We start from the raw sequence: 12,313 nt of genomic DNA, 5'->3' as shown, positions 1-12,313 counted from the left end.
GGGAGTCCTGGGCCCAGGGAGAGAGGAAACCCAGAATCGGGCCCTTACTACATTGTATGCATTGTGTGGGGGGCCTTTCAGATTAACTTGTCTCGGGTCTGGTCAAAGCTGTCAGCGACCCTGCCTATACATACTGGGGGCCCCCTACTCCACTCCATTGCTCTGCAGGGCTCTGGTGCCACTTCCCTGCCCTGACTGACAGCCCTTCCCACCACCCACTACCCTTCACCCTACAACATGCCTGATCTTGCCATGTCATACTTGTGGAGACGTAACATTATCCCAGTGTACAGTACTTACAGGATGCAGTATGTTGGGGTTTCATGCATTGGAGACTAATTTCTGTTGTTAGTGAAAGAGTGAGAGAGATGAAGTCGACAGAGGAATTTGTCCCATGGGATTGAACGAATGCAGACTTTTGCCTTCTTGACCCAAAGAGGGAACAATTGCGCTGGTTCGTGACAGTGACCTTATATTTGGCATGGTCACCCGTGCGGCCAATTGTAATTCTGACCAGCAGACTTTGGGGGCGTAAAAACCCTCGGGGGTCCTGGGTGTAGCTATCTGGACAAAATCAAAACACAGAAGAAAGAGGAGAGTGCAATTCATATCGGATACGGTCAAGCATCAAGAAGGTAAGAGGCTTGGGAAACATACACACTCTTGCATGGGGATTTTTGATCTAATGATGCGAGTGATACATTTACCCAATATGTTTTTGTAATGCATTAGCAGCATACATGGTCTTGTTGAATTCCAGTTTCCTCTTAGTTTTGTATCACTGAAATGCATCATGCCATGGAACTTAACAATTCTAACCCTAGAATTACTTCACCAGAGGAAATGTGCCAGTTTGACTTTGATTTGACTTTGGGGGATAGGCAAAAAAAATCCTATCAACTTTGTTGACATGGCAAATAAACTCTTGAACTTGAACTTGGTAAATGTTCAAACAAAGTAAATGAAGGCAAGTTTTAATAGCAGTCTCATTCATACTGTGTTTTCTTTCTCAGGAAGGAAAGGAGGTATACGACGTGTCCGGTTTCTTGAAGTGGATTTATAATCTCTACACAACAATGAAATCATCCGTTGGGATTTGCATTGTTTTCTGTTTTGCCGTTTTTGGACTGGGTGTGTACATCATCACTTTTCATCTCTTTTGAGTGTCTTAAGTGATTATATTAACCTTTATTGTTATCACATATTTATAAAGGGAAGTTTATTTTGATTCAACATGTAATCAGATTTATAAGGTGCAGCGAGTTTGGTTTATTATTATATAGCATACTATATGCTGTAGGCCTATATCACAGTGTAGTTAGTGGTGACTTATAGTATGCAAAATATACAGAATTTACTGAACAAATGGGAATTGTTAGATGATGGATATTAGTGCATAATAATTTGGTATTAACATGCACCAGGGATATAAACAGATGTATATACTTGATTTACTATAACTAAGTGTATAGGTTTGCTATAGAAATATACGGTATGTATGAATAGATATACTGTATACGGGGCTCTAAATTAATGTGTTCATCACCAGCTGGTAGATGCTGATCTTACCAGCCAAACACAGACCCACTAAAGTGGCTAATAAGTTAGTCTTTTCCACCATCAAAACTGAAATTTTACTTGCATTTGGCCGGTTGGCTGGTGTTCATTTAGAGCCCTGACTGTATCATATGATATAGTTTGATGCATTGCATAATGTAAGGCAAGGCAAGGCAAGTTTATTTATATAGCGCATTTCATACACAGGTGCAACTCAATGTGCTTCACAAAGTTAACAAATGTAAATGAAAGGAAACAGGGAAGAAAGAAGTCAAAAAACGTTTAAAACATTAAGATAAAACATAAGGTAAAAATAAAATGTATTGCATTAATACTAGCTATGCATTAATACTATCTATGCATTGAAGTAGTTCACACATTTTCTTCTTTAATAATTGCTTATTTCATAGTTTCTGTCCTAGTCTTATGTGTCTTGTTTTGGAAGACAAGGAAATAACCTATTCAGTATTTGTCCAGCTTACAAAGTTATCCTGCAAAGTCAAAGCAACGTGTATGGGTTTATCATAATATGAATGTTCATGTGGCTATGAATTCAATGTGACTTTAAAAAGTGAAGGATACACTTTTAAACTTAAACTGAAAATGAGGGTTGTCATGATCTTCCAAAGCACAGCATCCTGAATCTGGCAACTTCCACTGTACATTCTTCAGAATGTCTACACAGCCTAATTATAAAAGTCACATTTCTTTTTCTTTCCAGGCTCTGCGCTCCAGTGTTACAAATGCACTGACTACACCGGGAGCTGCTCAAAAGTGAAGGGCTGTGGCTGGGATGATGCCTGTCTGACTCTGAAAGAGAGAGGTACTTCTACTATTTTTTATTATTGATTTCATTGTCTATTTAAATGTTTTTATTCTTGTTTGATCAGCTGTACTCTACTTCTTTTATTTTTGTTAAGCACATTTGGCTGCCTACATGCATGATCATGGCCGTAACTACCATTGAGGACACAGAGGTCATGTCCTCTGTATTTTTTTTCAGTAATGTAAAATTTATCTATGATGAAAATCGATATATGATCAACAATGATAAATGCAGTCTGTATACACCACCCCCATTTATCCTCAAGGCAGTGATTAATGAAAATTGACTGAAATGTTTAAAGCATTCTAAATGTACAGTTTGCAGTACAGCACACAGTATTTGACCCCGGTATTTGAAAATGTCTGGTTACGGCCCTGTGCATGACATGCCTTATAGACATATACAGTATATACCACAGTTGTATTTGTCACACCAGTTCACACAGAGTAAATGACACTTTCGTGTCCCGTTGCTGGTTCTGTCATATTGATGTCAGTCTACTGCACTCGCAACACAGCACACTGCACTGTTTCTCTTTGCTGGTTCTACTTAAGTGTCTCCAAGCTAGCTTTGCAGAGGCTTTTTTACTTCACTTTGTGTTACATTCATGTTTTGGCACAAAAGCATTCATTTGATGACACAAAAGCATTCATTGGATGACTCTGAAACGCATAATTGGTCTAGAATCTCAGAGTGTTATGTGGACCACACTCCGTAGAATGTTGAAAAACCCACACAAAGCACTGATGTAATTGCCTGATTATCATAGACTTGCAATCGCGATGTGTGGTCCACAACAGTTTAACACTCTCAGATTCTAGAATTCAAAATCCTGTTCTGTGGAGCACAACATTCATCTAAAGTTTCCCTCTCCGTGTGTTCCTCTCACGCCTGTGGCGCAGCCATACACCTCTACCGAAGAGGACGACCCTCATCTCTGTTCTCTTCTCCTCACAGGTGGCTACATATACCGCCAGTGCATCAAGTACTCCGACTGTGAGTACAACCGGCTCTCTCAGATGTTCCCTTCTGTGGCCAGCTTCACCTACCGTTGCTGCACCACTGACCTGTGCAATGCGGCCCCTCTGACCGCCGCTGGGAAGCCCCTACTGGGACTGCTGGCATCCCTGGCCGTCTTCTGGTGGTGCGTTCTCTAACCCCTGCCTGTGCCAGCTCCAGCAAAAAAAACATCCAAATGGCTGGATCGTGTGGCAACAATAGGCAGGGATGCTGAGATTATAATTAATCGCACCCTTGCTGTTGCCTTTCTTATCTTCTGATCTGCACTAAATGGTTAGGCTTGGAGTTGGGTGACGCTTTAAATGGTGTTAAATGTAAAATGTGATGTATTTTGCAAAGAGAGCATAAGTGTGGATGTGTATCTGTAAGTACTGTAAGTGTGAATGTGTATCTGTTATTTTGCTGAACATAGCTTTGATAAAAAGGAGTGCTTGGGTAATGCAGAATTAAGCAAAAAACAAGCAAAACTCACACATTGTTAGAATATAATGGTGTATATGTACTGTACTGCAGTGAGTGAGTGGTTGGATAAACTTGCACAAGTTAATGTTTATATCTGCATAAGAGTTTGCCATATTTGGTAAAATACATTTTATTTACAAACTACCAGCCATCTCCACTGTTAAAATCTTAAATTTCCCTTGACCCCCCCATTAAAATAAAAACAACAAAACAGATATCTCTTGCTTCTACACCTGCATTTGTCTACAAATAATAGCCCATATGGGAACATTGAGTGGATCCTCATAGGTTTTGGAACAGTCTGTAGAAGAATGTGTTGTACAAAGTAAGTTTGTTAATTCACTCAGAGTAAAACTAACACTGCAATGTATACTGCATGCAACCATGAAGGACTCTGAAATTCCCTATTATTGTAATATATGAAGTCAATAGTCTTTTCATCCACTGTGAGCCCCTGTAGGCCTATGCTGGCCTGTTCAGAACACTTCTCTAGCAGTTGCCATGGAGATTTCAGAGAGAAAACTGTAAAGAAAAAAGCTGACGATGCTCTGTTAAAGAATATGTAGTGTAGATTTTTATGACTCGATGAAACAAATCTGTCTTTGTTCTGACTTTCTGTGTTTAATATTTGAAACCCAACTGAAATCTGTCAAGATGGTCATCAATCACAAGCAATGCACGCCTTCTGCACCCACAGTGGTCTTGGCACTGTTACAGCCAAGAAATGCTTTGAAGGCGAAAACAGTGATGTCTTGCTGGATAGTTGGGGGGGGGGTTACTAGCCTAAAAGTACAGTAAGAGCTAGCTTTCAGTTGTGAGTTGTGATTTTTCCTTTGATACTTCAAATTTGACCTAAAGTTTCACTGTGTGTCAAGGCAGCCACAATGCATGCATGCATGCCTAAAACCAGCAGTTGTCCTGGAACAGAATGTTTGCCCTCTAATACAGCATTATACAGCAATAATAATGTAGCAATACCGCAACGTTCAAATTGTTACTGTACATAAAAAAACATTGTTGTTCTATGTACTGTATATCCTGAGATCTGACAGAGTTCATTTTTAAAAAGAAAATTCACCTGTACTATCTAAATTAACTGACCACCCACCAGCTGAAACAATGACTTTAGTGCATGTAAAATTGCAGTTTAAATCCACTAGAGACATCGGTTTGCACCAACCAGAAACAGCTTACTTGAGGAAAAATGTCAAGATGCCATCTGCAGAGTAAACATACCTCTTATCTGGTATGCTCTTTTGGATTTGTGCGACTGTGTGTATGCTGTTTATAGGCCCAAACACTGGGTGTCACACCAAAGGCACGGAGGGAAACAGCCGTAAGCTCTCCTTTAATAAATTAATAAATGTATCTTTTTGGACAGACATTTGTTTGGACTTCCTTCTGGGAAAAGCGTGAGGGTGTGTAATCCATTGGCACTCTCTCACACTCACTCAGCTCTCCCACACTTACTCGGTGACAGCAGGCTTTCTCACCAAGAAATCAAGGAGGATGCTTACAGTATGAGCACCCAACAAAATAAGAGAGAAAGACTCTTACATCCATACCTCCCGGACACACACACTGGCACGCATGCACAACATACTTTGATTCTGTTCCGTTCTTGCTTACGACACAGCTTGTCCATACAGTCTGGACTGGAGTCGTACTTCCCAACCCCACCCCCAGTACTGCTGACCCCTTGCCCTTCATAAACACCATCCTGTTTGAACAGCTGGGACCACATTGTGCAGAGAGTCTCTGGAGGAAGCGGGAGAAAGCACAACACCACATGATGTGTGTATACAGAAGCTGTGCCTGTATGTCTATTAAGATGCACATTGAGCGTTCCAGGGCAGTATTCCAGAAAAAACAGGGTTAGACTCTTACCTCGGTATAAACCCTGAGCAAGTGGTAAATCTTGTAATAAAAGAGGCCTCTGACTTTGATTGAAGGATAAACCTGCATGTCATTTCTGGGAGGTTTACAACTCATTCAGGGTTTGCTTCACTGGATTTGCTGGTTGGGTTACATTGTCTGAGATTTGAATGTGTCTTGTTTTTAGTTTAATCTTTGCATAGTGCCCTTGAGTGTTGTTTGAAAGGCGCTTATTGTCTTGCCTTACAAATAAAGTGCATTATTATTATCATTAACTTAGCTGGATTTGTAACGAAACCTCTTTTTTCTCGAATATGCCCCTGATCATGTATGAGCAGACAGCCCATTGATTTAAAAAATGTGTGTTGCTCTGACTTAAAAATGAGGGACCTACAAATTGAACGCATTGCTATATCCCACTCAAAGTTACTGGACTCTGTCTGATACTACACCCTGAAAAGGTACAGTACATCTTTGTTTTCTGGGATTGGTGCTTACAAACCTTTGAGAGAGGAGGGGTTTATGTGGTGGTTGTTGTGTCTGTTGGTCTTTCACGCACTCACAATAAGAGCTCCAGCCCAACATTAGCAATGTGTTGACTTTGGAGAAATCATGTAAACAACTGTTCTGTTCCTGCCCATCCCATTCAACCTATACAACTCACTGATGTCAACAGCTTTTTTCCCCCGTTATTTACCTTGGGAACACTAGCCACCATTCCACCTTCCACACATGACAAATAACACTGTTATTATTCTCTCTTGGTTTCTTATGTGTTTGACTGGGATTAGCAAGTGTTTGCCAAAGAGGTAGATCTTTCGTGAGACCCTATCTGAAGAAAACCCTATATTTCAGTGTCAAAATTGATCAAATGAACTTCCAATTGCCACACGCGTTACTTCCGACTTGCCTATTTGAATAGATGAATAATATGCAAGTCATGAATCTTTTTGGAAATGTGATTTATGTGATGTGATTGATACATTCACAGACCATCTGATTCTAAACCAAAATAAGTCACCATTATTGTCACACATGACAAGACATTGTTCAGCAAATCCTCTTCTTTGGGTATTAAAGCCGTCATTGTCTCCGAGGTCCCATCTCCTGTGTAAATTTGTCCAGGTGTCAGTGAACATAAGAACATTGTACTGGGCTGACGCAGTGTGCGTGTGTCTTCATGTTGTGTGTCATGAATGTCAAGACAACAAGTTGACCCACAGGGGAATACATTAAACAGCGTCACAAAGCCGGAGTGCATATACACACATTGGTGTTTGCAGAGTGGGAAGGGGATGAGGGAATGTAAAGGGTGGGGGTGGGGGTGGGGTGTGGAGGGTTGTTAAGCAAATCTGAGAAAGCTGCAGCCAGCGCTGGTCTGGAACCACAAACCGGCCCAGGCATTTTTGCCATAGACCAGCCCCTCTTACCCCCATCCCTATACTACAATTATGATGGGCTCAGTCTACTGTATATTAAAGATGCGCCGATGGGCTGCCCCATCTAAATTGTCGAACGGTCTCTAAGGGAAAATTTGAAACAAACAAACAAACAAACAAACAAACAAAAAAGAAAGGGGTCGGCCCACCCGGAAATTGCCCTGTATGCCAGATTACCAGTCCAGACCTGGCTGCAGCGACAGTAGCTGGAGCAAGGGTGGCCAAGAATTAGGATTTGCAGAAGACAGGAAGAGGAGGGTGGGACGGCCTGTGAAAGGGGAGGAATGATGTCCATTTTTAAAACAAGGCGTAGCAAAAGTCCGATGCAATCCTCAGCTCAGACAGTACAAGCATGTGGAGGTGACCCGGGCAGATCATGTGGAGCAGATTCATGCCACTTCTTCTTCTTCTTCTTCTCCACCTCCCACTAACTTGATAATTTAAGATCCCTTGGATCTCAGATGCTGCGGTAAGACTTGACTATCTCTATTCTGCTGACCAGCTTCCTGTTAGCCTCAAACTATTTCTGGAAATAGTAGGTTTTTTTCTGATGAATTATTGTTGTTGAATTTCTTCATCAAAATTGTATTTGGTTATGCATTAAACTGTTCGGTCTGAGAAGTTATTTATCATTCTGGTGATCAATAATACCCAGCATGTATACTTAATTTGAGTATTTGAGTCTATCAGTTGTTATATTTAACCACCATAACCACCAAAGTTAGTTTCGATAGTTAACGCCACTTCACTATAATGAACATCACTTTATTATAATTTGTTTCTATTATCTGGTAAAGGTAAATGGGCAGCAGTGGCCTAGTGGTTAAGGAGATGGACTTAAGATCAGAGGGTTGCATGTTTGAATCCCTTGTTCTCCCTATCTCACTTTATATGCTGAGGTGCCCTTGAGCAAGGCACCTACTGTAACCCCACACTGCTCCAAGATCTATAACCAATACCCTGTACTTGAAAAAGTAACTAAGTCGCTTTGGATAAAAGCGTCAGCTAAGTGTAATGTAAAGGTATACTGCTGTATGCACCATTAAGTCAGTCAATAGTTACTTCCCATGACTTATTGGTTTGATTGATTACAAAGCCAATTAACATTCACTTTGCAACTCCATTGTTCTCTAGGGCTTAGGCCAAGTTGGCACTCATGGGCCGACAAGTCATTTGATATTCACTTTCAGACAGTGAAGACCCATAGGGAGGTTATAACCAACCAAAAGTTGCATAGTATTGCTCTAAGACAATTGTAATGACTGACTTATGTGTGTGTGTGACCTACATAGTAAATGTGTATTAATAATAATCATCAGAAGGAAACCTTTGGCTGCTCCTCCAGCATTTTTAAATAGCTTTTCTGCTCTTGGTTTGTTTTCAGCTACATACATCCTCTCCGTATAGAGGGACGGGTAATTAAAGGAAGGAAAGGGAGGAGGAGGGGTGAGGGACGGCTGTTGTCTCAAGGACCAGGAGCAGGACAGCAGAGATAACAAACCCCGCTCGCTCCGGCTCCTTGGCCTTTCAAGCAGGCTGCCAAGTCTCAGAGCACCCGGCTCCAGCAGCAGCACCCGGAAAATAAATCAAAACCACTTCGTCTCGGAAGTGGGGAAGACACGTGGACGGCTTATCAGAGTCTTGGATCAGCGGAGCTGAAACAACCGCAGGAAGCACTCAGTGTTGGCAGTGGACCTATTGCACACACGCTACCCTCCACGCCACCCTCAACACCACACCACTCCCCTGTGGCTGCTGCTGTTGCTGCCAGCTGCCTAGCGATGGCCCACTACCCAGAGCCATACCTCTCCACTCCTCCTTCACCCTCACCTTCACTGTCACCTCCCTCCTCCTCTCCGTCGCCTCTCTCCCAGTGTGACTACAGTGAGTGGAGCCCCTCGCTGGTCTTCATACCAGTCGTTTACATGCTGGTGTTTGTCCTGGGGTCGCTAGGCAACGGCCTGGTGCTGTGGATGTACCTGAGCAGAGCTGGCAAAGGACGAGGGGTGACGCGGGTCAACAGCTGCACTAAAGTCACCAAGCCCCTCAAGGGCGACCCCTCGGCCCCTTCCTCTTTCCGTTCCTCCTCCTCCTCCCCGCCCTGCTCCTCGTCCAGATCCATCACGGAGTCGCTCATCGCCAGCCTGGCGGTGGCCGACCTGGCCTTCGTGCTGACCCTGCCCCTCTGGGCCGCCTACACCGCCATGGGCTACCACTGGCCATTCGGCACGCCGCTGTGCCAGCTCACCAGCTACATCGTCACGCTCAACATGTACGCCAGTGTGTTCTCGCTCACCGTGCTCAGCGTGGAGCGCTACTGGGTCATCGCCCGGCGCCGGCGATGCACCAGGGGCGCCATGAGAGGGTCCGGGCTGTGCCGGGCGTCCGTCGTGGTGGGCACGGTCTGGCTGGCGGCCGGCGTCCTGGCTCTGCCAGCTCTCCTGCTGAGGACGGTCAAGCAGGTGCCCCTGGAACCATACCCTGGTGATAGTGATGGTGATGTTGCGTGGGCAGACATGGAGTTGGACCTGCCTCAGGATCATGATGGTACTGCTGGGTGGGTAGAGTGGGAGGACTACAGTGTTCAGGGTGGCAGTGACGATGAGTGGTCCACAGATGTGCCTCAGGATCAGGGCGCCATCTCCTCCGCGGGCTTCATCTCCTTGTGTGACATGGACTACTCCAGCTTGATCCCAGATCAGCTGTCCCCGGAGGAGCGCGAGCGTCTGGAGCTGCTGTGGGCCGCCGCCCTGGGCCTCAAGTCCACGCTGCTGGGCTTCCTGCTGCCGGTGACCGTGCTGCTGCTGTGCTACTGCTCCCTGGGCCGCCTGCTGGCGCAGCACTTCCGCGAGGGCCCGCGTCCCGACCGCAAGCGTCAGCGCCGGCTCCTGCGCGTCATCGTCACCCTGGTGCTGGCCTTCTTCCTGTGCTGGCTGCCCTACCACGTCAACAAGAGCCTCTCCATGCTCATGCAGCTGCAGCTGCTGCCCAACTCCTGCCCCCTCGGACGGCTGCTGGTGGTGGCCCACCCGTACACCATCTGCCTGGGATACATCAACAGCTGCCTCAACCCGCTGCTGTACGCCTGCTGTGACACAGCCTTCCGCAGACGCTGCCGGGCGCTGCTCAAGAATCTATGGTGCGGGTCGAGGTGTTGCAGCAGAGGGGCGGTAGTAGAGGAGGAGGATGAGGAGGAACAGGAAGAAGAGGAAGAGGAGGAGGAGGGAGAGGAAGGCTATAAGGGCAGTAGGAGCTCCATCCACACTGGGTTACAGGCGGACACAGGAGATGAGCAGACGGAAATCACAGAAGGGAACTGGAATGGACAGCTCAGAGGGGTGGGAAAGGGGGAAACAGATCCCTGTGGGACGCCACAGTTATAGTTTCCAAATAACTTTTTTAGCGTGTGGTGGAGATATCACTGGTTTTCTACGACCACCAAGTATAGATGTTGGAGCTGACTTTCTGGTGGGAAAAATAATTTGTTTATTTTGTTTATTGGACTTTTTTTATAAGACTTATTTTTGTTGAAGAATTTCACATTCTCTGAAGAACTAAACAATAAAAAAATAAAATAAAGATAGTGATTTAAACCGTGACTGGAGGTTAATTCAGATAATGAGAAAAGGTGACCCAGCTCTTCTGTTGGAATGAACACATTGGTAGAAGTTTCACAATTTGTACTCAGTAGCTTAATTCAACAGACCAGACATAGATGTAGCTTGACAAGTGGCAATGCAAGTGACTGTTGGATGGAGCCCACATGACAGAGCCCTTGAAGGCTGACAAGTACATTTTACAAGCAATAAAGTTGTTGAGGGGGAAAAACAAACATTTTCGTCTTTGTTAGGAGTCTTGAGTCATCTGTGCCTGCAGGAATTCATCATGAATGTTTTTCTGCATTGTCCTCTCTGTGTCCTCTTGATGAAATGCTGATGCAAGCAAGCACCACTTAGGGCATCTAGGGCCTAGTCTACAAAAACAAATAAGAAAACAAAAAGTCACATGGCACTGTTTCTGAAAATGAAATCAATCATAGCCACAGTTTGCTTCAAAATTTCCCCCAACACAAATCCAAACCACTTAATGCTATTTATAACAATGTGTGTACAGGAAACGGTCAGCACAATTGTTTATGTCCTAAATTTTTATGGCGCTCGCGCACTACACAAAGCTTCCAGAAGCTTCTTCAGGGAGAAGCTGCTGCTGCCTTTTGATGCCCACGAGGCCCCTAAAAGGAAAAGTTGCACATCGCTTCCTTCAATTCTCTTCTTCTCCTCACTCTGCTTCCTTCATCAACTCATCTTCCACTCTTCCTGTCCGGGTGGACGGTGTTGTTGTCGGTGATTGTTATTATCAATTGTTGGGCTCGCTTCTTGAGGTAATTTGTGGTGTCATGCCAAGGGGAAGTTAAATACAATGCACCCACACTTTCTGCTCAAGACAATGTCACTGATGATAACTTTTTTCCACACAAAAAAGAGAATTTGATGTGTAATGGACAATACTGAAGGAGGCACAAATCCCTATGATGCTCTGCTCTAGTCTGATGTAAGAGTTTTAATTTTCCACGCGATGGCGCTGTTACAATGAGGGCGAAAGCTGTTGGTGTCAAATAGTTCTGTGCAATGCAAACCTGGGTCTTGCCAGACGAATGGTTCTACCGAGAGCCAGGTTAGGTGCAAACGTCTCATTATTATGGAACCTAATACAGTACAAGGTAGTAGGCCTAGCTGTTAACTATAGGAAGCCTCAATCTATTCCAAACAATGGAATTAAGCCATATTAAGCCTATTATTTACCCCCATAGAAATATGAATCCTATAGGATTCTGACTTGGGGAGTTATTGACCCTATCTAACATTTAAAAAGCTAAAATGAAAAATAACTTCAGAGAGTTTTCTGCCAACGTGGATAGGTAAGATCAAGAGTTGGCTGTTCTCCACCCTGTTTATGCTGAAGCAGAGGAATAGCTTCCTACATCACCTGCAGGTGGTAGCAGCAGCCCGCGGCGCCTGCCTCGCATCCTGAGAGGGAGCGTCTAGTGCCAAACCGGGAAAGGACCAAGCACAGATGTTAAAGGAAAAAAAAACAAAGCTGGCTGAATAAACACAGATAATACTGTAGATTTTTA

The 12,313-nt window shown here is 44.2% G+C and overlaps 2 protein-coding genes across 2 annotated transcripts; both read left to right on the top strand.

Moving 5' to 3' along the window:
* The first annotated feature begins 173 nt into the window (after positions 1 to 173).
* LOC134438416 (CD59 molecule (CD59 blood group)) lies at positions 174 to 4,082 on the top strand. The gene is made up of 4 exons (XM_063187979.1): positions 174 to 635; positions 1,014 to 1,131; positions 2,279 to 2,380; positions 3,341 to 4,082. The coding sequence occupies exons 2-4, from the start codon at positions 1,077 to 1,079 to the stop codon at positions 3,538 to 3,540; spliced, it is 357 nt and encodes a 118-aa protein (XP_063044049.1). The 5' UTR covers positions 174 to 635; positions 1,014 to 1,076; the 3' UTR covers positions 3,541 to 4,082.
* A 3,494-nt stretch (positions 4,083 to 7,576) lies between these two features.
* Positions 7,577 to 10,738, top strand: aplnr2 (apelin receptor 2). The gene is made up of 2 exons (XM_063189298.1): positions 7,577 to 7,648; positions 8,564 to 10,738. The coding sequence occupies exon 2, from the start codon at positions 8,961 to 8,963 to the stop codon at positions 10,560 to 10,562; it is 1,602 nt and encodes a 533-aa protein (XP_063045368.1). The 5' UTR covers positions 7,577 to 7,648; positions 8,564 to 8,960; the 3' UTR covers positions 10,563 to 10,738.
* The last annotated feature ends 1,575 nt before the right edge of the window (positions 10,739 to 12,313 follow it).

The sequence above is a fragment of the Engraulis encrasicolus genome, chromosome 22 (genome assembly GCF_034702125.1).
Source record: "Engraulis encrasicolus isolate BLACKSEA-1 chromosome 22, IST_EnEncr_1.0, whole genome shotgun sequence".
Lineage (NCBI taxonomy): Eukaryota > Metazoa > Chordata > Actinopteri > Clupeiformes > Engraulidae > Engraulis > Engraulis encrasicolus.
The sequence above is the reverse complement of the archived record's forward strand: the minus strand, read 5'-3'. Positions and strand labels throughout refer to the sequence as shown.

Bases quoted from the DNA above. Each gene is read 5' to 3' on its own strand.
- LOC134438416 (XM_063187979.1), top strand. From the start codon at position 1,077: ATGAAATCATCCGTTGGGATTTGCATTGTTTTCTGTTTTGCCGTTTTT. The intron at 1,132-2,278 runs GTGTGTACATCA...TTTTCTTTCCAG, and splicing joins TTTTGCCGTTTTTGGACTGG to GCTCTGCGCTCCAGTGTTAC. The intron at 2,381-3,340 runs GTACTTCTACTA...TTCTCCTCACAG, and splicing joins TCTGACTCTGAAAGAGAGAG to GTGGCTACATATACCGCCAG.
- aplnr2 (XM_063189298.1), top strand. From the start codon at position 8,961: ATGGCCCACTACCCAGAGCCATACCTCTCCACTCCTCCTTCACCCTCA.